Consider the following 26,460-nt stretch of genomic DNA (forward strand, 5'->3'; position numbering starts at 1 on the left):
TTCATCAGAGATTTGAACTGAAACGTTATCCCCCTGGTTGCTGCAGCCTTTCCTCTTCAAAGACAGTGTTACAAAAACAAACCCTGCCAACAGATCACTGGGTCACTTTACCTTCAGACTCACATTAGTACAAGACATCTTGTGACGAATCTTTAAACTCTGAAAAGTGCTGAACAGTTCCAATAAAGTGAACTGTTCATGATGCAGAGATCCAACTTTATGCTGATGATAAACTAGTTTGTCTGTACAGCTGTAAAAAGCAGAAAGTATCTTACAAGAGTTAATTCAGAAAGGGAAACATCAATCTTGTCTCAAGTTAAGTGTGAGGTCACACTTGCTATCATCTTGGCTTCCACAGGAATTAAATATGTTTTGTCTCTGGTGAATATTGGATGTGTGACAGAGGCTGTTTGTGGACCAAGTATGGCCCAATTAAACTCATTTACCATAACAAACTCACCAAATACTAGAATTATGGCAGCATTAACTGAAAGAGGTATGATGAGCTGACTCAGTCTGCAGTCGTTCTGTAGGTTGTTGGAAGGCAGAATGACATCTGGAAATCATACGTGAAAAAAGATTACATTAATACATTTTAAATTTATGTTTACAAGTCATCAAGTTTTTTGTTTTTTTTTACTGTTGCAGTACTGTAGTAAAACTCAGTTGTTCACATTTCCATTAAAGTCCACAAACTTTTCAAAGATTAGACATTTACAGCTCTCTGTAGCCATGAAACTGTCCTGAGTCCTGCATCTTCTTATTACTTGGGATAATACGAGTGTCTTATCATATCAAAAGTTGTGTTTTCTTTTCTCCAACAGAAGCAGCTTCACTTAAAATCATTCTAGATACACTGGAAAGACTTGCTGACAATTTGTAAGTAACATTTGAAAATAAAGTAATGAAGCTTAAGGTCAATAAGGAGTACCGTAGTTTTTGGACTATAAGGCGCACCGGATTATAAGGAGCATTAAGTGAAACAAAACAGTCAGATAAGGCTGACGAGGCTCCTGACTATGGTAGCCGTAATGCTCAGACAATCCATAAAGCAGTCGTAACAAAACATTTTGACAGATATTTGAGCGCCGTGTACCACATAAAATCGGTTCGAGGTCAGTAAGCACAATGAGAGTTCATACACCAGATTATAAGGTGGACTGTCAATTTCTGAGAGAATTAAACGATTTTAAGCGCGCCTCATAGTCCAAAAAATACGGTATCTGTGGTCTCAAATCTGTCTGCTCCCAGGTGCTGTCGGTTAAATGTAAGCTTTATCACTTTATCACTCACTTTCCCACGATGTCAAGCTGTTTGTGTCAGCACTGGTCTAGTCTAATCACCCTCTCTAGGCCAATCAGCATTCATGCAGCATACTTTAGAACTCATATGAGTCATGCCTTAGACTCAGATGCCTTAGTGCAACCCACCATCTCCCCATCTCCAGCTCTCTTCATTCAGGTTCCATTCAAGCCACCTTCATCTCCACAACCAGAGTCTAGGCTCTGGGGGGTAGCGGTCTAATCCATTTCACAGCTGGGGTTCTATTGCACCGAGATGAGCCATCGGAGTCTAACTGCCAAATAACTCTATCAAAATTCTGTTCATCAGTAAATCTTGTCCATTCTTTCTAATAATCTCTCCTTATTGAAATACCATGTGAAACTGGCAAGATATGTTGACACTGACAGTTTTTGAAAACTAGACGTAGAAAGTTTCTGTGAAGCAACCTAAATGTTTAGGAGCCGTAGACACTGGAAGAGACTTTAGCAGTGATATGGGGACCAGAGACTGTGAGAAGGTCAATGAAATATGGCAGCTTAAAGTAATGATGGGCAAAGTAACTCATGGTGAAGTGGAAACCTCTGAAACTAATCTTAACTTTGAGGTGACTTGACCAAAGAGGCCAGTGAAAAACATTGTTGATCAACAAAGATCCTGGTGTCAGAGACAACCAAAAGGTGTCCTTTCATAGTCATTAGATTTATTGGAAAAATTACACAGGTCTGATTCTCAGATCAAATATAGATGCTAGTAAAAGAACTCTCTGTGTCCTATTTAAATGTACTGGGTAAGTGTCAGTTTTCATTGCATAGAGAAAATCTTGTAAAGGGATATGTTTTAATCTAACCTATCATTCCCAAACCTATCCACATGTTCTGCAGAACATTAGCAGTGTGAATGTGAAAAGGAAAAAAAACAAAAAGTGAAATCTAAACAACACACCAAGATCTCAAACAGAATAGAAATGATAAACTATCACCTGATAGACCTGTTACTTACTTTTTCTGTCATAGGGTGGACTCTATTGCATATCACCACTTTAACTCGAGGTGTGTTTAGAGCCGGTACACACTAACTTTAAAATGGACAGTCTTTATAAAGTACTAAAAACAAAGCAATTTTGACCTGTGAAAACTGACTACATGACTTAATTTCCTCATGTCTTCACTTTAGCACTTGCTAGTGCAACAGACAATAAGAGGTCAGACCTAAAAACAAATGTACACATGGAATCTTATATTGTACATAATGTAATTTGCTAGAAATAATCAAAAAGCCTGAACACTAGGTTAAGTGAAAGAAGCTTTTTCTTTTAATGTTTTGGAGACACAGATGAGGGAGAAAGTCGCCACAAAATACTTTTTTTTTCTTTTTCTGCCACAGAAGTCAAGCCTGCAGTTTTCTGCTGTGAAGTTTGAATCTGTTTCCTGTGATTGAAAACATGATTTCAAAATCAGAAGAGCAGTAAGTAGCGTCTGTTAGAGACATGCTGTGGCTTGGTTACATTCTGCACCTTTGCACAGAGACTGTGGCGTTGACCAACAAGAGCTCTACACTACCTTCTGAAAATGATGACTTGGGTGTTGTACCCACAAACACCTCAAGTCTGACAGGAAGTGAAAATTTTTCCATCTCCACACAGTACTGTGCAATTTGGGTTAATACTGTGTTTGACTGACTGGATCCTTCAGCTGAAAAGTTGCACAGACTTACTGTCTTGGGCCTGGGTCTGTGTACCCAGGGCTCATGGGTTTTTGTTGGAGTTTTCTCGGGCTGGCGATCCTCGCAGGTCGTCCTGCCTGTGGGTCTGGGTTAGACTTACTCTGCTCGTGTGTTTTGTTTTGACTCCTCTCCCAGTCCTCTGTTTCCCTGCTTGCAGGTGTATGTGTGTGTGGGTGTGTGTGTGTGTTCCCGGTAGGCTGGTTTACACTTTACCTCACAATAAGAAAGCCGACTCTTACCTGCAATACTATTGCTGCTGTGTATTTATTACATCTGCAGTTGTGGTAAATACCTGCAGTCTGGAATGTGTGAAGATGCAGCATATATTCCTTTAATGTATTTTCCACTCTCTCATTTTACAACTGTATTCTCCACCCCCATTGGTGCCCACTTCAGTCAGAACCCTGAAGCACACATTTAGATCCACCCACTACACTTCAGTAAAGTTTATTTCATCTGTCACCAAATTTCATCATAATATCAAGAAATCATCTGTGATCATTACATCTCAGCTGGTCTATTCCTTTGTTGATAGCCATTAAGATTTGTTTGAGATAATTTTAATATACTGAATGCTTTAAAAAAAACTCAGTGGCAACATTTTGGGCATCCAGCAGCTTTTTGGAGACTTTAGACTGTAACTTAATTAAAAAATGCATTAAAAATTAGGCAAACACATTTTATCAAATTGTACATTTTAACACCAACCAATAGCCAGATACACGTGTATACTCAGCCCACCTTACAGAAATTTAGAGCAGAAAAGCTAAGGCAGCTGTTTAAATAGAATTTTCACTTGACTTTTATTTTAACTGCTTAACATTCATTAGGTCTCAGTTACTTCTTTAAAGAGAGCAGTATAATTAGTCTTAGGTTCACATGTACCTGATTTACATCCCCAAATGGAAACATTAAGAAGGTTTAGATAATTTATTCCTGGAAACAGAACTGATACAAAGCAGTGGGTGACAATGCCCTTTGTGAAACCACAACAGATTAAACATAAACTTGTGAGAATGTGTCATAGGCCGGTAAAGGAAAATATCTTCCATTTGCAATGCACTAAGAGTTTGGTTATTTTTTTTACCCTCTTCCTAGACCAGTATTGTTTTAGAAACTAGATGATGTCACCTTTCAGATGCAAACTCAGACACATTGCGGTCTTACATGTTTTCTGTTCAAAGCCTTTCAATATGGGTATAGCAAAGAGGCCAAAATCCCACTGCTGCACCTGCTGTTCAGCTCCCTTTTTCTAGAGTAAGTGCAGAGACAAAGATGTGGCCACACAAACCAGACCTGAGAGGCTACTCTCAAGCTGTGCACTCCTCTGGAAGAGACTCTGAGTTACTGTGAAGAGTATGGACGTGTCTTATCTGTGAATGATGTAGTGAGGGAAAGTCTGAATATTTTGGAGTGAACAGAGTGAAAAATCTGGTGATAACACATCTACAGCCTGATGTTATTTAAACTGAGAAGAACCCACAGGTAGCATCGATGACTGCCACATCTACAAAACCAGGTGGATGTTCACTTAACCACCATTATTCCCCAATGCATTGGTTTTAAGTTCAAGACATTTTGATGGTACCAAGAGACAATGAGTCCGTCACTTTGATGGTAAGAAGAAGGGAGTGGGCATTTTTGTTTTTCATGTGGCCAATCAGAGCAGGGAGCTGTTTCTACATGCACCCTATGGTTTCCTTTGCAAAAAATAAGTGCTGTCACTAACCACCACCTCACATAGGCACAACTAACAAAAAACTATCCAAATGTACACATTTGATCTTTTATCCATGTGTCACCTCTGCACCAAGTTTAAGATGCAGTCAGCCTTTTTAAAATATGCTTTACTGGTAATGGATCATGGGCCTGAAGAATAACTAATCCTACAACAATAAAGTTAAATAAACTGTGGTTCTTACCTGAGACGAGGCAAAAAGTGTCCACAAACTGAATGCTGGCATCTCTCTTGATGCCACAGAAGTAAAGCCTGCAGTCCTCTGCTGTCAAGTTTTTAATCACGAGTTTGTTTCCCAGGATTGAAAATTTGGTTTCAAAACCAGGAGAGCAGTAGGTAGAGCCTGCTGATCCTCCAGATATCCTACCAATACATGCTCTCAACTGACTGTGGATCTCCATGTACCAGTGTGTGTCTGATGTCTGATTGGAGCAGGTTAGAGTGACATTGGTCCCCAGCTCTCCTCTGACCTCGGTCACCTTCTCGGCCTCTGCACAGAGCAGAACCACCAACAGGATCATCCACAGGAGAACCATGATCAGCTTCAGCATCCACAACAAGACGGAGTCGTCTGAAAGCAGCTCAGCTCTGATGAGTTAAATGGCACCTCTGATCAGTGATAGGAAACCTCAAACACCGAATAACTTACAGGAAGTCCAATTTGTTGACAGCTTGGGTTAGTATGATGTCACAAACCGAGACCCACAGCTGAATGTGATGCACATTAAAACCAATTACAACACTGTTTTACTTTAAATGAAAGAAACCATAGAAGAACTTAAACTGGTTTGTGGTCAGTAAGTCAGTGCAGACAATTGTTATGACCCAGGTCATAATTTTGTGTATTGTTTTCTCTCCTCCGCTACTGAGGGCGGCATTGTTCATTTTCTCTGCTGTTTTTGCTTATGTAAGTTGCAGGTGGAAGCTGACTTTTGCTCGGAAACTGAATGGGGCTTGCTATATATTGCCCCCTGTCAAGACTGGCTGGGGTCCTGACTGTTTCCTGTTTCTAACCAAGCTGTGTGTATAGTTGTGTATTGTGTGTTATAAAGTGTTTCAGTAGGTGACACTTAAAGTACTGAAACATTGATATAACATGAACCACACCCCCATATAGTACTGATAGTACTACATGAACAGAATCAACTTTTTGGGATAGTGATATTACAAATCTAACTCTATGTTGTGCAATCAGTACTGCTATGAAAACTACAGCTCCTACTACATATAATCCTGGTTAATTCTTAACATAGTCACTTCTAGTAGTTACAGTCTTTTATTACATTGACTACAGGGGTACTACTCCATTTACAAGATGTTTTTTTTACTACAATTACTGGTAATATTGCTGAATTTAACTAGGTGCCAGTGCAAGAAACTGAACCCTTTAAGTTTCAAAAACTGTTCAAAGTCTCTGTCAGTACAGAATGCCCTTCACGTGTTCAAATGACTGCAGCTGTTAGGAATAAAATGATTAAATAAAGCTGTTTTTTATTTTATTTTTATATACAAATTCCTGTGTGCTCAATAAAGAGTTCGCACTCCGTGTTTTTAAGGGTCAAAAGCTTCATTCAGTGCTATGACTGAATTGAATTATTGTGATGTGACGTAGTGCGCAGATGGTTTTGCAACATGCTTACATGTCATAACTAGTTAACAGCTAGGATGATATTTTCTGGGCCAAGGGAGTCCGAACCGAATGTCCCAAACTTAAATAATAAATAGAATCAGTACGGCTAGGCAGGGAGGTGTTTTCTCTTCTCAGTTTTATTCCAGGATAAGGCGCAGATGTGAGGCGAGGTCAGACATTGACGTGAACGGAGAGAAGACTCGTAGGGAGACAGCAGGATTGCCACGTTGCTTCCGGAAAAAGATATAGTTGTGGATAAACAGTCATAATAATACTTGTTATTGTTGGGGTATAAAACTGTACGGCCCAATCCAGGCTCATCCTTTTGTGTGAAGACACATGGCTGATTTCACACAGAGGTCCTGTGCTGTAACCTGTAAGTTCAACTGCTAAAGCAAATTCAATATTTTAAACCATTGATGTTCTCCTGTACTTCCCTCTGAAAAAATGAACACGACACAGCTAAAAGTTTATAGAAGGATAAAAAAAAAACAAATAAAAAAACAAACAAAGCAAAAAAACCCTGAAAACATTCTACATCTACATTTCTTTAAAGTTTTACATAATAACTGTACAGGTATTTTCTAACGATGCTTATCCTGACTTAGTCAGCTTTTTGCTGTAGAGGACAAAAATATATACATATTTTATTTTTTTAGTTTAATGTAAACCAATTATTAACCAATTAAAATTAGAATGTAGTCTGACAGCAACAACGTTTGATGAAAGGCAAAGAAATCTTTCGGTGATGTCTTGCTGGTTCAGCAGAAATCTACGCCATAATCTGGATCCTCCTATCCTGAAACACAAGACAGTTACTCAGTATAGGGAAGTAGTAATACTATAGCGGTACTTTTAAGCAGGATGGGTAGTGATAGTGTTTGTGCTGTAGTATTAGCAGCAGATTGATTATTAAAACAGTTCTTGGGGAACCTTGTTTTGAAGTCTCAACAATAGTGTTTTGGATGCGGTTATGTATCCTGTTCAAACACTAATAATACTACAAGCTTTAAGCCTGAGGTGACTCCTGTACAGCTATGGGGGGAATTATCTATAGACATCAAAACAGTTTTTTAGAGCAGGCTGTAAACACGTTTATTTATCCTGTAAATGTGAAAACTTTAACAATGAAGACTATGGAACTAATGCACCTTCAGTCCAGTTGTGCACCATCAATCATTTATTCAATAAGACCTTAAACTTGTGACCATAAACTCATCAGTGATTATTGTTATCAAAGATTAAGTGAGCAGTAAATCACTTTGTCATAGATGTCTATGCGATCTGACATCTCTTAGCAACCAGAGGAGCTGCCTCCTGCTGGTCAATAGAAGGAATACAGGTTTAGGCACGAAAGACTTGGCTTCACTTTTGTTGCTATTTGTGACCATATGACCACCAGAAGTGACAACTCCACTAACTGAAAGTAGAACTGACAGAACATTAATGCAGACTTAGCAATAATATCACATAAATAATATCAGGTTGGTTAGTCTAGATTTATCTTTCTGAGATTAAAAGAAAAAAAAACATTATTTGCCATGTTTTTACTTTCTTTTTACAACTTGTTGTTTACAGGTGATGGTAAGAGAGATTTAGTATTTTGTGAAACATTTATGAAGTGCAATACTTAATTCAGTTCTCATGGTAGTAACTAGTATTTTCAGCAACAATATTGCAGCATTAGCACCCACAGTACACTTCCTTTCTCCCCTCACCCCCAACTGGTCGTGGAGGATGGCTGCCCCTCCCACAGCCTGGTTCTGTTTGAGGTTTCTTCCTGCTAAAAGGGAGTTTTTCCTTCCTACTGTTGCATAAGTGCTTCCTCATAGGGGGTCATATGATTTTTGGAGTTTTATCTGTTGTTTGTATTGATGTAGGTTCTTTACGTTACAATATAAAGTGCCTTGAGGTAACTGTTGTTGTGATTTGGCGTTATATGAATAAAACTGAATTGAAAATTGAAGTGAAGTATCAGCATTGGTTTGCTTACCTGCTCAGCTACAGTGTTATAGAATTCTCATAGATGTGAATCGACGGATCATCCAGCTGTGTGCTGCTGTTTTTCTTCCTCAAGCACAGCAGTATGAAAAGCCCACCTGTCAACAGATGACTAAGTCACTTTACTTCCAAACTCACAGCTTCATAAGCAGTCTTATGATCAATGAATCAAAACGCTTTGCTCTAAAAGTGAAACTCCTAATAGTGTTGTGCTTTCCAATCAGTGGCAAATTAAAGTTCAGTACCGTCAATGAATAATAAACTAAAAAGATAAAAACTGGAACTTAAGGGACATTTTTCAGAAGTACGAACAAACTAAAACACTGATTGTATAACTGAAATTGTATAACTGAAAACAAAAGCTTATTTATATATTAACAATATAAAAACAAGACCGAACATTTTCAAACAATAAAAATTATACTGACCAAAAACTCTCTGGAAACTAACTTAAACTAAAATGAAAGTTAAAAGACAAATTCTAAATAAAATAAAGCTAAATGTGATGCCTTTTATATGGAAAGGTATGTATATGGATTGGTACAAATATATATATGATAAGTAAATCACTATGTTTGGTTTGAATTTGAAGGATCTGGCTGTGGATATTTCTTGTTGAGATCATAAAGTCTTTCAAAGTTATTGACAACTAAATCCATACACTGACCCATTATTAGAATGATGACAGTGGCAACAAAGACAGATATGATGATGATGAAGAACTGACTCGGGATGCAGTTGTTCTGTGGGTTGTTGTTGTCAGACAGAGTGGCATCTGAAAAAGGAAAAGGGACAAAGATGAAATGTGAAAGTTGATGATGAAAAGTTAAAACTGTGATAATGTAAACACATACAGTTTACACTCGAAGCCCCAAATGTTTTTCCTCAAATATTAGACAAAAATGTAGAAGATAAAGAAATAGTTATTTCTTTAAAATAGAAAATATTATTTCGGTTTGCTTTTTCTAACAGTTTCAGTAGAGAAACTGATCAAATAACACTTCTAAAACTTGTACAGACACTGCCATGTACAAAATAGTTTTGTGGCAAAAAACTGAAATGATAAGGGCCACACACACAGATGTAGTAATATAGAGACCAGACATAGTGGAAGACCACCAAAATATGCCAACATCGTGATAATGAGTAAAGTGACCAATGATGATGTGGATGAGTATCAAGTTAAACTTATAAAACCTTTAAGGCAAATTGTCTGAAGACAAGTGATGGACACAGCAGCGAGCACCTCACATTTCCATTGGCTGCCAACTGTCGGGCATCAAACCACATTACAGCCACTCTGGATTCAAATAACCTCTCACTCCTGGAATTCATTTCCCACAGCGAAATATATCTCAAACTCTAGCTGCAGGAATAATCCACACATCCATCTACCTCCCCTATAAGCACTGGCATTTTCTTTGTGGACAATAAAGACAAGATCCTCCATAGCACCCTCTTATTCATTTCATATTTATATTCATTTTCTACATATTCTGCCTGTTCAGTTTGTGCCCATAATGTGGCCTCCCACTTATTCCCAGCTTGGCTATTAAGGCCCCAACCAGTCCCTAGCAATTCCTATCCAACCATTGGTCACATATATAGCAACTCTGGATCTATCTTTGTGTCCTTCCAGTGGAAATAAAGTCATACTTACTTTTGCTGATCAGTTTTCTAAGGATCTCTATTTCATCTTACCTTCTATTTTTCTAACCTTAATTGCTCAGCAATAAAAACCACTGGTTTGTAAGAATCCAGCATGTATCACATGTATGAAAAGCTTTATGTTCAGCTCTAGGGGCACAAGTGAGCTTGTCTTCCACCTCCCACCCCCAGATACAGTACAGATACAAACTCAGTGAATGAATCAGGAGCAGTGGTTGGGATCACCTGTCCTTGAAGGAAAATGCTTGTTGTTTGGAGGACCCAGGTGCGGACAGGCCAGGAGACAGAATTAACTCCAACAAAAGGCGAGCCTTTATTTTGGCTGGTATATGTGGAACATTAATCAAAGCGAAAAACAAACTAGGCTGTGAAACTACTACTTGAAACTCAGCTAAGACACTATGACGACTCTGAACTGACTGATTTCTATGACGATTATGACGAGGGGAAGATACACAGACAACGTGATGAGGAACAAATGGAAACACACAGATTAAATACACAAGAGGTGATGAGGGGAAGGGAAACAGCTGACACAAATTAACATGATGACACCAAAGGAGAAAGTGAAACTAAAATAATGAACACAGAACACAAGACCTCTTCAAAATAAAACAGGAAACATGGAGACTTAGACATGACTGTTAGGATGCCTGGGTCATTGACCCAGGGTTTTTGGGTTTATTATATTATTTATAATTTCTAGTCTTTGGGTTTTTGTTAGAGTCATGTCTTATGGTTTGTCTCTGTGTAATCCTTAGTTGCTTTCTCCCCTGTCGGCTGTATCCCCTTGTTAAGTTCGCGTCTCTGTGTTATGTTTCCTGTTTTACTTTGAAAGTCCGTGTGTCATGTTAGTGTATCTGGTTTTGCTTTCCTTGTCTCGTTAGTCCTGATTTGCCCCAGCTGTGTTTCCCTCCTGTTGCCCATTCCCTGATTGCTCCCTCTATGTATTTAAGCCCTGTGTTTCAGTTTGTCATTGTCGCGATCTACCGTTTATTTTGCTGTGTGTTTTGTCTGCTTGCCTGAGTTTATGTTTAAAGTCTCAGTTCTGGTATCTTTTTAGTTCAGCATTAAAGCTGTTTTTTGAGTTTACTTTGTGCCTCCGAGTGTCTGCACTTTTGGGTCCACGATTCCTGTCTGCACATAGCCTACACCTAACAATGACAACACCAGCTTACCGGACCTGAAACACATGACAGACAAGAAATGAAATCAAACAGAAAAGCAAGGAGACAGATGATAAATAATGGCTAAGCTTACCCTCAACTAAAACTTAAATAAGAATAACACACAAACAATAATCACAAACCTAACATGAAAATCTCAACAATACAAAATAAATTCTAAATGCCGTTTAGCCTGTGACAGGATAACAGGTTGGTCCAGCGTTCCATGACCAAGACGAAAACCTTAATCCAAATTTGGACTAATTAATAGATTATCCTTTCCCATAACCACAACCCCAGTCCAGAAGCACTGTCTTCTTGTGACATTGTAAAGGAAAGTCAACCAAGACAGCCCTACAACATCTAGGATGGAATTCAGGGCAAATATCATCCACCCTAAGGGCCCTCCCACCGAGGAGGTTCTAACTATCTCAGTGACCTTGTTTTGCAAGTAGTCCCTCTCATCTCCAGACTCTACCTGTTAATGTAATTGAGGAAGTGTTGAAATTATTCATTACACCACCCGAATATAGCCTCAGTTGAACTTAGCAGTGCCCCACTTGCAGTCTACTCTGTGTGAGTAGGGCATGCCAGACCTGTCCACCACAACCACCTGATGACAGAAGAGGATGACAATACAGCTCCTCTGTTTATGCAGGTATAGAGAACACACAGCTGCAAATCTGATGATAAAATTACAAAATCAGTCATCAGCCTGCAACCTAGGATGTCCTTGTCCTGCGTGCACTTATGGGCACCTTCACACCTTTATGAAAACAAACAACAGTAAGGACCCATTCATAAACATGAGGGTTCAGGGTGGGACCCAGAGCCAGGCACCCAGTAACCCTATCACAGCAACAATAATAATAATAATATAATCCACAGCAATAAAAAACAAACAAACAAACGGAACAAAATAGCAAATAATAAAGGATAAACAACTTCAAACTCTGGAACAAATCCCTAAAACCGTGATAAGGTCAAGCAAAACTGAGATACATACTTGACACGAGGTAGAAGGTTTCCATGAAATGAATGCTGCCATTTCTCTTCCTGCCACAGAAGTAAAGCCTGCAGTCCTCTGCTGTGAAGTTTTTTATTATGAGTCTGTTTCCCGAGATTGAAAATTTGGCTTCAAAATCAGGAGAGCAGTAGGTAGAGACTGTTAGAGAAAAACTGCGGCCAATACATCCTCTGAGCTGACTGTGGATCTCCATGTACCAGTGTGTGTCTGAACTCCTGTTGGAACAGGTTAGAGTGACATTGGTTCCCAGCTCCCCTTTGGCTTTTATGTTCTCGGCCTCTGCACAGAGCAGAACCACCAAAAGGATCATCCACAGGAGAACCATGATTGGCTTCAGCATCCAAAACAAAATGGAATCGTCTCAAAGCAGCACAGCTCAGATGGGACTGACAGAGAAGTGTTCTGCACTTTCCATTTCCTTCACGTGGTGATTATGTTGCATGCAACATCTAATGCCAAACCACAGTTACCAAAAAGGAAATCAAACTTGACCTTGAGTCTACACTCAGCTCAGTTAACAAAGTCTCTAGCTACGACACAAGCGGCAGCAATGATGGACATGAGCAGTACATGAGATGACGTCCAGCAGAGAAAGTACTGACTCTACTGTAGATAAAGACAGTACTAGTAATGTATGTTTTATAGTAACAAAAGGAGTAGCATATAAGGAAAGTCTAAACAAAGATCTTCACTTCATTATTTCCTTCTTGATCCGTGGTTATTATAGTTAACTAAAATTAAACAAAAAAATAATAATTATAACACAACATTTTGTCCAAAAAATTAAAGACTTTTTAAAAAAGAAGAAACAATAGTGAAACAATACCATATATTGTGTGTATGTTGTGTGTATGTATAAAATTAACTCAAATGCAATGAAATAAAGAGGAAATGCCCATAATTGTCGTCTTTTTGAATGGTTGAAATTGTCAGCTCAATAAGTATGGCCCTGATTTAACTCCATAAATAAGCATCTGGTCCAGTTATGCTGATAATGTTTTGGACAAAGGCACATTTTTGCAGTTTTGCTTCTGTACACCACCACAGTAGATTTTAAATTAAACAATTAAGATTAAATTAAAGTGCAGACTTTAAACTTCAAATCGGGGGGTTTACAAAAATGTGCGAATTATAAAACTCTAAGTCAATATTAACTCCACTTTGAAGGAAAATTGTAAAGTGTAAATTTTCTGAATACAACAAATAGAGAAATTATAAATATATCACAAAAAGTAAAAATAATGGCATAACTACAAGTGGTGCCCGTTTATTTAAGGTCATAACACAAACAAAGTCCCATATTTCACTCTAGCTTGAAAATGTCTGTAAGTCTGTTATAAGTCTTAAATGGGCCTAACTGAAGGTGTGGTTTGTAAGTATTATATCTAAATGACATAAAGTGTTGAGTTTGGATTGTAATATCTGTGTTGAACTTCCACCCTTCACAAATACCGCCCTTAACATTATTATAAAAATCTATTTTAAAAAAGGAACAACAAGGAAACCAATTGTGGAAACTAGCTCAAACTAAACTGTGTGTTGGGGGAAAAAAAAATACAGTATTGTATAAAAATTAACATTAATGAAAAAACACATAACACCCTTGACTACAACAGCAACCAGAGATTGATTATTAAAGAAGAACTTGGTAAATTCTGTTGAAGTCTCAATAATAGCAGTTTGGCCATTGTATATTGTATGCCCACCACAGCCTGAGTTGATACAATGACACTCCACCCCCACCCCCCGACATACAGCTGTCATGACAAGGGAAATGGCTATAGTGGCTAAAACCACTGTTTTGTACTAGGATGTCAACTTGTTTAATTTTGCTGTTAAGGTGTTAAGTTGTAACATGGGAGTCTATGTGACTAATGTTTGGAGCCAGCTTGAATTGGACATTAGAGGAAGTGCAGTTATTGTCACTTTGACCCGCATAGCAAAATTGGTATGGCCCAAATCTGGCCCACACAATGTGCTTACACATGGCCCACATTCTGCAAAGAACGACGGCCCTTTGGTGGCCCAGATCAGGTTTGCCAGAGGTGGCTCACACATGGGCCAGCACAAGGCCAGTTGCAGACACACTGGTGCCCCTGTGCTGGCCCAGAACAGTTTCAGCTCTGGCCCCAGATGTCAGCATAATGTGTACCTTAATCAAGCCATGTAATAACAGCATGTGCTGGAACATAATGGTGCAAAAGTAACATGACAGAACTCTACTCAGATCAATCAGGCCATTCAGTCTCTGAATGGGTCCTTGGGGTGGACCAGTTTTTGGCGCAGCGTATTTTGGGGTTTAAAAGCCACAGAGACCCGGTGTTTAGAAAAAATGCGTCTCAACTGTTCCGATACTCCTGACACATATGGGATCACTACAGGTTTTCGCCTGGGCAGCGGTTGTCCTTTTTTTATAGACATTTTCAGTTTTGTTAGTAATCAGTGAGGTTTGGTTACCTGCACAGCATTTGACGGCTCTGTGACATTATGCTGTGATTTTTTCCAGTGAAAACTATACATCTAAGCACACACAGGAAAAGCAATCATCATCACCTTTACGCATGTATATACCTGACTCTAAATGATAAATGGACTCCTTCTAATAAAGCATTTCTTTATGCTGCCTGAGCAGTCCAAGCACTTTATACAACATGCCTCATTCAACCTTTCTATGCTTACTTTCTAACATTCACACTCCGATGTATGCTTCAGAGAGCAACTTGGGATTATTATCTTGCTCCAGGATATTTTGACCCAAGGAAATTTTGGCATGCAGACTAGAGCAGCCAGGGATCAAACCATTAGTAGGTGACCTGCTCTACCTCCTGAGCTACAGCTGGCCCAAGTCACACTGTAGGGGAGGAGTTTGGTTTTAGCTCAAGTAAAAGTGTAGAAGTAGAGCACAGCAGGTCAGGGTCCAGGGCCCGAAGAAGCAAAGGCATAGCTAAAGTGTGGCATAGTACAATTTCCAATCAATCATTCATATCCACGTATGCATTAGCGCTGTGAGACCTGTACACACTCCATAGAAGGAGAGGTGGCACCTGGTGTGTCAAGCTGTGCCAAATGCTTATGAGAGAGGACTTTACAGTGCTGGAGTGAACTGTGGAAAAAAAAATAATAGTGAGCAGAAGTGAGCACTGCATCTGTGTCTCAGTTTCAGGAAACCCATGGTGTCAATGGCCTTGCTACCTCAGTATATTAGCAGAAGCTACTTTGCCAGTCGCAAAAAGATGGTGTGGAATGCAGTCATGTGAAACTGTCCACAGTTAAAAAGAAAAAGAAAAACTTTGTACTTACCTGAGTTGAAGCAGAATGTGTCCACAAAATGATTACTGCCGTTTCTCTTCCTGCCACAGAAGTAAAGCCTGCAGTTCTCTACTGTAAAGTTTTTAATCACAAGTCTGTCTCCCATGATTAAACAGTTGGTTTCAAAACCAGGAAAGCAGAAGGTAGAGCCTGCTGAAGAAAAACTACGACCATACGTGCTCTGAACTGGCTGTGGATCTCCATGTACCAGTGTGTGTTTGAACTCTCATTGCAGGTTAGAGTGACATTGGTCCCCAGCTGTCCTCTGACCTTGGTCACGTTATCAGCCTCTGCTCAGAGCAGAAGCACCAACAGGATCATCCACAGGAGAACCATGATCAGCTTCAGCATCCACAACAAGACGGAGTCGTCTGAAAGCAGCTCAGCTCTGATGGGACTGACGAAGATCTGTTTTATATTTCCTGTTTTATTGGCACAGTTTGGTTCAATGGGTAACCTACAAAGACCTCACAAGTCTTGAAGGAAGTGAAATGGCAACCACTTGCTGAAGTCAGCAAGGGGATTTATCAGCCCCATTTAATGTTATTACAGAAGTAAAATTCATTTACACAACAATTCTGTTTCAGCAGCAACCCTGTTGTACCTGAGATGACAGTGCCTGTTAAAATAACACCAACTTCCTCTGGTGGTAACAGTAGTAATGTTACAGCACAGGTAACAAACTGCGTAATTCAGAATAATAACGTGTTGAAAGATTTTATTATGTTTATGTTTAGAAGTACATTTCATTTAAGCTTTTTTAGATGTGTTTGCTCCTTTTTTACTAGAGAAGTTACGTTGTGCAAGCTTTGTGTGCATTCCAGAGCTCTCTGACTTTCACACCCACATCCTGGGAGCATGGGAGAGGTCGTACCTTGTCTTATTGTTTTATGGTAGGATAAACGTATCTATATCTGTTTTAGTCTAAGAGCCTTTTGTTTAGATGGACCGCTAGACTCCTGGCACCAGCTTTGGGGAGTCTTCACGGGGTCATATCTCGACCCCACACACACACACACACACACACACACACACACACACACACACACACACAAGGTATACGTCATATGTTAATGAACCTATGCATATTCATGTAACCATGTAACCATAATAAAAGAGCAGTGTTACGGGAGAGCGGACGAGAGCAACTGGGGTCAAGCGAAGGAACGGCGCCTGTCCAGTTCTCTCCCGTGCACGTTAATTTGTAAAACCTGTCTGAGTGTCATTTATTCCAATCTGAGTTGCATTACAGGAAAACTCCTTGCATAACGCTTCAGAGCCAAGTTCAATGTGTCTCATCTGATCAAGTGGCGACATCTTGAGTCTCAAAGCTGTTAATACAGAAAAACTCAACCATTTTGCCAACTTTAACTATAAACATTAAGTTAAAATGTGAAATGATAAGACACTTCAAGTAGTGTAGCACTACACCTGAATGAACCTTATACTTCTATATAAGCTACAGCTCCTAGTGAGCCTTATTATTACTGCTGCTATCACTTTATCTAATGTGACCTTTACTGCATCTATTACTAGGTTAATACCTAATTTCCTGTAGCTTTTACAAATCCTTCTACTATCCATGTCGTTGTCCATAACAAGGGACTAAAAACAATCCAGTAGTTACTGCTATGACTGTAAAATGTCTGTTAAAACTACAAATACTGAAACTATTAAATCAGAAAGATTGTCAGTCTGTCCAATTAGATGGGGTAATATTATCTTCTTCGATACAAAATCTACTTATTTGTACACATGACTACAGGAGCTATCTGTAACATATACATATACATATACGTTTACAAAGTAATGCACCATAAGGGATCAATTTATATCTGGAAGGGTCTTCAAAGAGGGTCTGAGGGGACTTCAGACACTCTTAGCTGTTGACGTGAGTTTTGAATGGAAAGTTTTGAATAATTACCACGTGAAAATAGTTCCCTTTTCCCTCCTTTATTTTTTCAGTTTGGAGTAATCTTTGCAGAAACAATAGAAACAAGCATCAGCATTTTTACTTAAAATTTCCAGTTCTTTCTAGAATTATAAGTAGTGCTGTGTAAAGTTCTACAGCTACCCCATTTAGCACTGCCACTATTAGCATTACCAAAAACATAACCATTACTACATCTATTACTAGGTTACTACTACTATTATTACTACCTGAATTTTTAGCTGTAAATATGTTTGTACTTCTGCCATTGCTATTAGTCTTCTACTACTAGCTGTTACTCTATATAGTATTCTGTAAAATGCCTGTTACTATTACAAATATTACTACCTCCTCACATTACTGCCAAAAGTGCAAACAGCCTGCCTTCAAATCCCAGCTTTATAGGGTTTCAAAGTTTCTTACTCAAAATGTGTGAAAAGCTTTGGCTTATATCATTTTCATATAAATTTAAAGGTTTGCATCATATATTTTCTAACAGTGCTGAATATACATTAATGTGAGGCAATGTATTTGCTACAGAAAAGAAACATGCATTAATATTTTTATTTTTCTAGTTAAATGTTAGCCAATTTAAACAACAACAATAACAACAACAAATGTTCAGAAAATCTCTCTCTCCAACTTCTGATGAAGGTTAAAGCAGTCTTTCGAGTTTTCAGTGATGTTTTGCTGGCTGAGAGTTGATTGCCTTACCCTGAAATAGAATAGAAGTAATGAGTACAAGGGAGACGCAGTACTGCAGTAGTATTTTAAAGTGGACATGAAACATTAAATGCATAAAGGCCATTGAGCCCTGACAGAGATGTAACACTGTCTGTGTAACTGAAAATAAGTGTTCAAAGTTAAACGTCTTGATGCATGCTCAATCATCCAGGTAATTAAATCACCCCCAAAACTATGGGGGTTTAAAGTTAAAGTTTTTAAAGCATGTTTAGCGCCATCTTCTGTCAGGACAGAACACTAAATTAGCGGGTTGGTTGGTTGGTGGCTCATTACATAACACTTACATTAGGTTATTTTAGCTAACAAGTAACAGAAACTATAACTCAGTGGAATATAAGGAGACTAACATTAAAAATCCGTTTAAGTTGTCACTTTTGTGCTACCCTGGTTAAAACAATGAGTTTTATGTTAAAATCAAGGATTTACTGCCAACTTTCAGTCTGTCTCATAAGCAGTAAGTGGTTTGGCATTGTTTGGCTAGCTGCACTAAAACAGGAAAATCTACCTGTTAGCCATAATGTTCAGGTTTGCGATTTATAAATGAGAACTATATAGAAGAGAGTCTGTTTGAATCACCAGATCAACATGCTGGAGTCCAAAACTCCAGATTTTCCTCAACAGATAGCTGCTTCAAGCCAACAAGCTACACATTAAGCTAGCAAAGCAGCTCGCAAAATGTGATCAGCGCTATTTTATAGATTAAATAGTTTCTCTTTTCCTAACACAAAACAAGATTTTATAACACAGGTTACTACATTTGTATCACACCGCAAACATAACTATGTTTCTTACCAAAACATAATTGGAAATCCTGATATCCGTCAGCATATCCACATCTTTTTCACTTCTGTTTGGGCTTCACTTTTTTTTCGCTTCTAATATGAAGTAATTCAGCCAGTGAGATGAGAAAAAAAAGGTTACCAAAAATGTTCCATCTCTTCCTCTGAACCTCCATTTTTTTGTGTTTTTTTCCCTTTTTCGCACAAATCAATCTAGTTTCCCTGCAGACATTCTGATGAGATGTTTGTAGTGTGATTAACATGTTTTTCTTTGGAAAAGAAAGATTATCGTATTGCATAAAATACCTTATCACATCAGCTGATTTCCACCCCCACACAGTCCTTATTTATAAAGTGCTTTACAAACCCATACATTACAAGTAACAGGTAGAATTTCCCATGTCAGTGCAGCTAGCCAACAGCAAAGAACTACTTACTGCTAAAGATACAGAGTGAAAGTGGAGAGTACATCCTTGCACCTGGGGACACCACCAACCAGCCAACTCTGTGACGTAATGTTCTGTACTAACACAACGCTGAACATGTTTTAAAAACTTTCAGCACTTATTTCCCGCCACACAAACACTGTTACATCTATATTGGTTTTTGAGAGCAAGGCTCAATGGTGTAATTTAGCCTTTACACATGAAGTTTTTAATGTTGACTTTAAGCTGTTAGCATTAGCAGTGATATCAGCAGAAAACACAGAAAAATTACTAGAGATATTCGGGTGAGTAATCATTTAGATTTAAGCAGAAAATATCAAATTTGGTGCACTTCCAGTCCACGTAGAGAGTTTCCCAGTGAGTATCCCCTCACTGTGTGTCAAACAGTTACTCAGTACATGAATGTATAAAATAATGAGCTGTGTGTGTGTTGTGGTAAAACTTTGTGTGCTGAGAGTAGAAAAGATCTGTTTGAGTACAACTCTAGTTTATAGAAATGGATTAAGTTACTGTGACCTAAACTCTTAACCCATTTTGAAGCATTTAAGGTAACATTTTGCCAATGGTGTGTTTTTTTGGAGCCAGAAGTGACCAAAATTAACCAATAGGGTAAAGTGTTTCTAAATAGTGGAATTTACAGCATTCTGTGTCAGTATCAACTCATTTCAATTCATACACGTCAAACACAAATAGAATGGCCGTAGCTTTAGTTGATAAAAGAGACCCCTGTAGAGTTGTTACAAAGGGGGAAATTAGCTATAGAGATGAAAAGTGGATTGTGTAGTAGCTCCTAAACATCTTTCTTTTGGATGTAAAGGTTTGACAATTTAACTTGGATCTATGGAATCTATGGAACTGAGTGACTTTTGGAGCCTGCCTTAAATAGACATTAGATAAACTTCTGTTTTTGGCACTGTTACACGTCATTTGTCAGCCACAGAATTGATGTCAGGAATTTCATCATCAGTAACTTCCATTTAAGACTGACAGAAACAGTGCTGAACCTGGTTGAGGACATTATTCATTCCCACGGTGATTGAAATTAAAAATGAAGATCATGAACTAATCATGAAAGTGTTTACAGAGCTCATAAATCAAGTAAACAGTCTTTTTTTCATAGACATGTATACAGTACACCAGACTTTACAACCAGAGTAATCGCCCCCTGACATCAAAGAAAATGCAGGTTTAAGGACTTCATTTTCAGACATAGGGGCTATATAAACACGCATACTAGCAACAGAAGCAGCAATAACTATACCCAATGTCACATCTAACATTAGGCCCTTTATTCAGCATTCAGTGTTTTTAATAATGAAAAAGACATCACATTTTCACTTCGTCATTGTGACTTTGTACTTGAAAACTTTCGGAGTCATTTTAAGGGTACAGTGGGTAATTCAGGTCTGATAGTGACAAGAACAATTATCCTTCACAGTATCAGTTTTGTCAGCACCGGCAGTGGTTGAATTACCTGGAAAGCATGCAGTGTCACTACATTCTCATAGATGGGAGCTGAAGGATCTTCCAGCTGTTTGCTTTTGTTGTTCCTCCTCAAACACAGCAGTATCATTACCCCGCCTGCCAACAGATTACAAAGTCACTCCACTTTCAAACTCACAATCTCACAGATAAACATCTCATCACGAATGTATGAAAACAATCTGTTTTGAAACCCAAGCTGCTGCCAGCAGATCATACTCAGTAGGACAAGCTTGTTACAGTCCACTAAAACTGGTTGTAAAAACTAAGATTGAGATTAAGATTGAGTCTAACCTGTCATTTACCACACATTTCAATGTTTGTCATTGAACTAGATTTATTAGAAGAAGGAGCTGAATTATATATTATTTATGAATGAGTATGCCTGTTATTGGAATTAAATATGTGTTGTCATTGGTGAATACTGGGACTTCTCTTGGAGTGGCTGTCAATATTTACTGTTCAGACCAAAGATTCTGCTAAAGCTATCTACAACACAATTTACGCACTCACCCAGGACTAGAATGATCAGGGCAACAGAGACGGATATATATAAGATGATCGTGATACTGAACTGACTCATGGTGTTGTCATTCTGTGGGTTGTTGGTCAGCAGATCTGTGTATGAGAAAAAGAAAAAAATAAAGGGTTAGGGTAGGAAAAAGAAACCTCACAATTTTGCAAATCAGCCACAATGAAGAAACTTCTCTTTTTCTGAAACTGTTGTACTTCTTTAAAAGAGTTACATTGTACTCGAAGTTTCATCAGAGGCTTTTTCATTTGTTCTTAGTTTCACATGAGAGATCAACTAATCCTGGCTAAAGTAAGTGCACATACTGTACAGCACATTCTGTTAACAGGGGTATTTGTCAAAATTGTGTCAAAGCTGTTGGTGTAGCACCGATATGTCATCAAATATATATATCTATATATAGATATATTTATATATATGATGAATATAATGAAATCGCAATTCCAAGTTAAGTTGCATAATTATCAAGGTGGAGGTTGGGGGTTATTTAAATGAGATATTTTCCTGTTACTTCTATATTTCTTAAGTTTTAAAATACATGTTTAGGCATACAAAGTTTAATATTTACATCCAAAAGAATCCAGCATGATATGGAAACACTTCAAACAAAAAAAATATCAAGAAACTAGAAATAACTGTACATTTTGTAAAACACCAGGAACCAAGATGATAAAAACTAGGCTGTAACTAGAACATGATGAATGAATGCAGGGAAAATGAAAGAGACAAAAAGGATTCAAAATACAACATAACCTTAACAAAAAGAAGAAGAACAACAACAATAATGAACATTATCGTCATTATTATTATATGCCTGCAAAATCTTTGAAACTTACCTGAGACAAGGTGGAAAGTTTCCACAAACTGATTACTGCCATTTTTCTTGATGTCACAGAAGTAAAGCCTGCAGTCCTCTGCTGTCAAGTTTTTAATCACGAGTTTGTTTCCCAGGATTGAAAATTTGGTTTCAAAACCAGGAGAGCAGTAGGTAGAGCTTCCTGAGGAATAATAACCAATACATGCTGTGAAGTGACTGTGGATCTCCATGTACCAGTGTGTGTCTGATGTCTGATTGGAGCAGGTTAGAGTGACATTGGTCCCCAGCTCTCCTCTGACCTCAGTCATGTTCTCGGCCTCTGCACAGAGCAGAACCACCAACAGGATCATCCACAGGAGAACCATGATCAGCTTCAGCATCCACAACAAGACGGAGTCGTCTGAAAGCAGCTCAGCTCTGATGGGACTGACGAAGATCTGTTTTATATTTCCTGTTTTATTGGCACAGTTTGGTCCTCTACACTTCCTCTCTCAAATGCTGACTTCAGCCAATATGACACCTGATAAAATCCCACAAGCACCAAGTACCTCACAGGAAGTCCAAGCTCAGCTCTGATGGTGGAGAAGCGCTCTACACTTCTTTTTTCAAAATCTGACCCATGTTTTCAACAAGCAAACAAAAAAAACCTCCACCACAAATACCAAGAAATTAAGAAAGTGTTCGATGATGAATCCTAATGAATAGCACAAGCAGCAGCAGTTTCATGAGAAAAATGGTTTTACATCTTTCTGACAGTGAATGTCATACCTGTGGAGGAAATACTGACTCTAACGGTTACAGAAAAATACATGAAGGAGTATGTTGTAGTAGAGGTAACAGACGAAATGTTGGAGTCTAAATATGAACATATTAGACAGATCTTCAAGCTGTTTCTACACTTCTAGTGTGTTTACAGTAAAACAAAATTCAAACCAAAGAAGAAATATCTATAAATGTGACACCTTTGCCACTCAAAAACATCAGGAAAGCTTTGGTGTGTGGTTTGTGACTGACATGTCTATGTGATCAAAGGCTGTGTTAATTATATTATGTATAAAATAAAACAAAAAGAACTTTGACTAGAACTACAACTTTATTGGATGGAGAAAAAACAAACAAGAAAAACCCAGAAAGAGTGTAAAGCTTCTGATACTGTAACAGTGCAACGACACCTAATGGTAGTATCGATACTACAAATCTAACTCCATGTTACACTATTTGTAATGAATGAAAACTACATCTCCTACTACAAATACATAGAATCATGGTTATAAATGCAGCTATTAATATTACTGCCTCTGTTAAATGATGAATTTGAGGTTTTCCATCCTAACCAGACTAGGGCTACGTCCACACGTACCCGGGTATTTTTGAAAACGCAGATGTGTTTGCACCTTTCGTCCACATGTAAACGGCGTTTTCGGTCACTGAAAACGGAGATTTTTAAAAACGCCTGTCAGGGTGGATATTTTCGAAAACTCCGTTTTTGCATTTACGTGTGGACGAGGAAAACGGAGAGCGTCAAAGGTGTGCACCTTTTTTGAAGTCACACTGTGCGCCACGTTATTGTTTAGGTGAAATGAATTTCTACAATACTGTTACTGTTAATTGTACTCTGCAGTGTTTAAATGCTTACATATACACACACAGTTACTGTCCCTCCACACATACGACTCGGTTCTGCTTCTTTGCCCCATCTTTGTTTACTATTTCCCACCGAGGCTTCTAGACTTCTGATTGGCCAACATTTCTACACGGTTAGGAATATATCGTCACCTGTTGCTTTGGCATGCTCCTAGCAGCGTTTTCCTTCATTTCTGCGTTTACGTGTGGACGGGATTATTTTTTAAAACGAAAACGGAAAATCTCCGTTTTCAAAAATACCCGTGTACGTGTGGACGTAGCCTAGATGGTATTTTCTAACAATACTATGAAAACATAAAGGCTAGTCAACAACAACTGCACAGAAAAAAACTACTATGCAACGGTTGATGAAGGATAAAGTCATCTTTCAGTGATGTCTTCTTGGTTGGGAGTGGACTGCCCTACCCTGAAAGGAAACACAAATATTTAGTACAGGTACTAGTGGAAGTATTTTTGACAGTAGTAGTAGATTAGAATACTAGAGTGATACTGTTTGTTGCACAGTAGTTATGAAGATGGAATTAGCTATAGAGGTCAAAAATATTTGGACTTTAAACAACATGAATGGGATGGGCACATTTGAATCTATTGTGGATTTCCCCCCCACATAGTCAAAAGTATACATAAATCACTTAAATCTTTTAGTAAAGGGTGCTGAGTGCTCTACAATGTGTTTAAGAAGAAAAGCCAAGGCCTATTAACTTCTCAGCAGTGATCATTATTACAACGACTGATAATTTCTCTTTTAGTTTGTGGACTTTGTTTCATATTCAGTCATCTTGGTCTTCAAAGCCAGATATCCTGAGGTTTGTGAGAGGAAAGCATACATAGCCATTGATTACCATTTTATTCAACACAATGGGAAATTATTCCCTGGGTTATTGTTCTTCCATTATTCTGTTATACTAAAACTAAGGGGGTTAGATCCACCATAACCTCCCTCCACTAAACTTTATTCAGTTCAATTTTATTTATATAGCACCAAATCATAACAGCAATCATATATTGTAAGTACAGCGAAAACCCCAACAATCGAATGACCACCTTGAGCAAGCACTTAAAGACAGCAGGAAAGAAAAACTCCCTTCTAACAGGAAGGAACCTGAGGCAGAATCAGGCTTAGCCTTCATCTTCAACCAGTTATTCTTATTATTAACACAAAGGTTTTGTGGTTTGTTCAGACGCAAATTCCCGAAGCTAAGCTGTGCTGCCATGCTGCTTTTACAGGAGTTGTTCAATCCTTCTAAACAAGCCATCGGTGTTGAAACATTTTTGTTTGTTTATATTTGTTACGGTCCTAGCAGCAAATTGACCTCATGTGGGTGTGTCCTGGCATCTCTCCTGCCTTAGGTGCCACCCTTTTTGTACAGCTGATGCTAATCAGCAATTAAGAACACTTAAGGCCAGAGAAAGGTGAGCTGTAGTGTCAGTGGTATTGTAGCTAGTGAGCTGTGTGTGGTGGTTGCTTCTGCTCTGTGGAGAGGGGTCTGTTTTGGTGACTAAATCTTTTTGGACATTTTAGTTTAGTGACCAACTCCTGGGTTTTGATGTTTTCCTTCGTTAAAATGTTATAACAGCTTTTTCCATCTCTTGTGGTTTAATTACAATAGAAACATTAATAAAACCCTTTAATCTGGCAATTTTGCCTCCCTGTATCCTTTTTCCAACCCGGACATTTTTTTATTGCTTTCCCACATCGCTTGGACAGTTTAGGTGAACATACGAACATACCAGTTTGTTTAGTCATATTTTTCACAGGCCTTTACACACAAACAAACACACACAAAAGTAGTACCTAATAGCAAAAGCTAATAGTACAATAGTATAGTTGTGAAAAGTAGAATTATAAAAAGTATCAAATAACAAATGTTAGAAAACTTCAATGAAATAATGTTTTTTTTATCATTCTAATTTTTTAAAGACAAAATAATCATGTTTTCACTTTGTCATTATGTCACAGTGCATGTTAATAATGGTGAATGGGACTGAAAACATAAGAAAGCAATGTATAGTAGGTGGTCATTCAGTTTACATTCTAGTTTTCTAGTTTTTGAAGCCTTACCTTTCAAAGTATGAGTCTTGTTAGTAATAGCAGTGGTTTAATTACCTTCACAGCCTGCAGGGGCTCTGGTACATCATAGATGTGAACTGAGATATCATCCCTCTGGTTGCTGTAGCTTTTCCTCTTCAAGCACAGCATTATACAAGCAAAAGCTGCCAACAGATCACTGAGTTACTTCATCTTTCATTCAGCCCACATGTTCAATGAGCTTTTATTTAATTAGATTCATAAAAAGAAATAATAATAACAGCCTTTAAGGCTAGCTGTGGTGACTAAGGTAACTTATCTAGGTCATGGTCTAGAGTCTAGTGACTCCATGTTTATGTTTTGCATTTATTAATTTTTAGAATTTTTAGAGTTTTCTGGGTTTTTGTTGTTTTTTCCAGTGTCTAAGTGTTCTCTGTGTTCCCCTTGTGTTCATGCCATTTTACTTTGACGGTCCCTTGTCTCATGTCTCTAGCCTTGCCGCCCTTTGGTCT

At 38.3% G+C, this 26,460-nt stretch overlaps 1 protein-coding gene and 1 long non-coding RNA gene across 3 annotated transcripts; both read right to left on the minus strand.

Annotated features, from left to right (window-relative positions):
- Positions 1–6,484: 6,484 nt before the first annotated feature.
- Positions 6,485–10,501, minus strand: LOC120436007. Its single transcript, XR_005610045.1, has 4 exons — positions 10,269–10,501; positions 9,043–9,150; positions 8,368–8,473; positions 6,485–7,173 (listed from the first exon to the last, which is right to left on the minus strand). It is a non-coding gene; the product is annotated as an uncharacterized LOC120436007 (long non-coding RNA).
- A 6,995-nt stretch (positions 10,502–17,496) lies between these two features.
- Positions 17,497–23,229, minus strand: LOC116325025. Of its 2 annotated transcripts, none has more exons than XR_005610396.1 (4): positions 22,212–22,231; positions 21,440–21,544; positions 20,919–21,025; positions 17,497–18,190 (listed from the first exon to the last, which is right to left on the minus strand). XR_005610396.1 is itself a non-coding variant. In XM_031745827.2 (4 exons), exons 1-4 carry the CDS (start codon positions 22,653–22,655, stop codon positions 18,152–18,154), a joined length of 612 nt encoding a protein of 203 aa, XP_031601687.1. In that variant the 5' UTR covers positions 22,656–23,229; the 3' UTR covers positions 17,497–18,151. The 2 variants fall into 2 exon arrangements, 1 of the variants encoding a protein (XP_031601687.1); XM_031745827.2 differs by lacking the exon at positions 22,212–22,231 and adding an exon at positions 22,295–23,229.
- Positions 23,230–26,460: the final 3,231 nt, after the last annotated feature.

The sequence above is a fragment of the Oreochromis aureus genome, linkage group 23 (genome assembly GCF_013358895.1).
Source record: "Oreochromis aureus strain Israel breed Guangdong linkage group 23, ZZ_aureus, whole genome shotgun sequence".
Classification (NCBI taxonomy): Eukaryota; Metazoa; Chordata; class Actinopteri; order Cichliformes; family Cichlidae; genus Oreochromis; species Oreochromis aureus.

Bases quoted from the DNA above. Each gene is read 5' to 3' on its own strand.
- LOC116325025 (XM_031745827.2), bottom strand. From the start codon at position 22,655: ATGCTGAAGCTGATCATGGTTCTCCTGTGGATGATCCTGTTGGTGGTT. The intron at 21,026-21,439 runs GTGAGTGCGTAA...ATCTGTTGGCAG, and splicing joins CCTGATCATTCTAGTCCTGG to GCGGGGTAATGATACTGCTG. The intron at 18,191-20,918 runs GTAATTCAACCA...ATTCTATTTCAG, and splicing joins TGACACTGCATGCTTTCCAG to GGTAAGGCAATCAACTCTCA.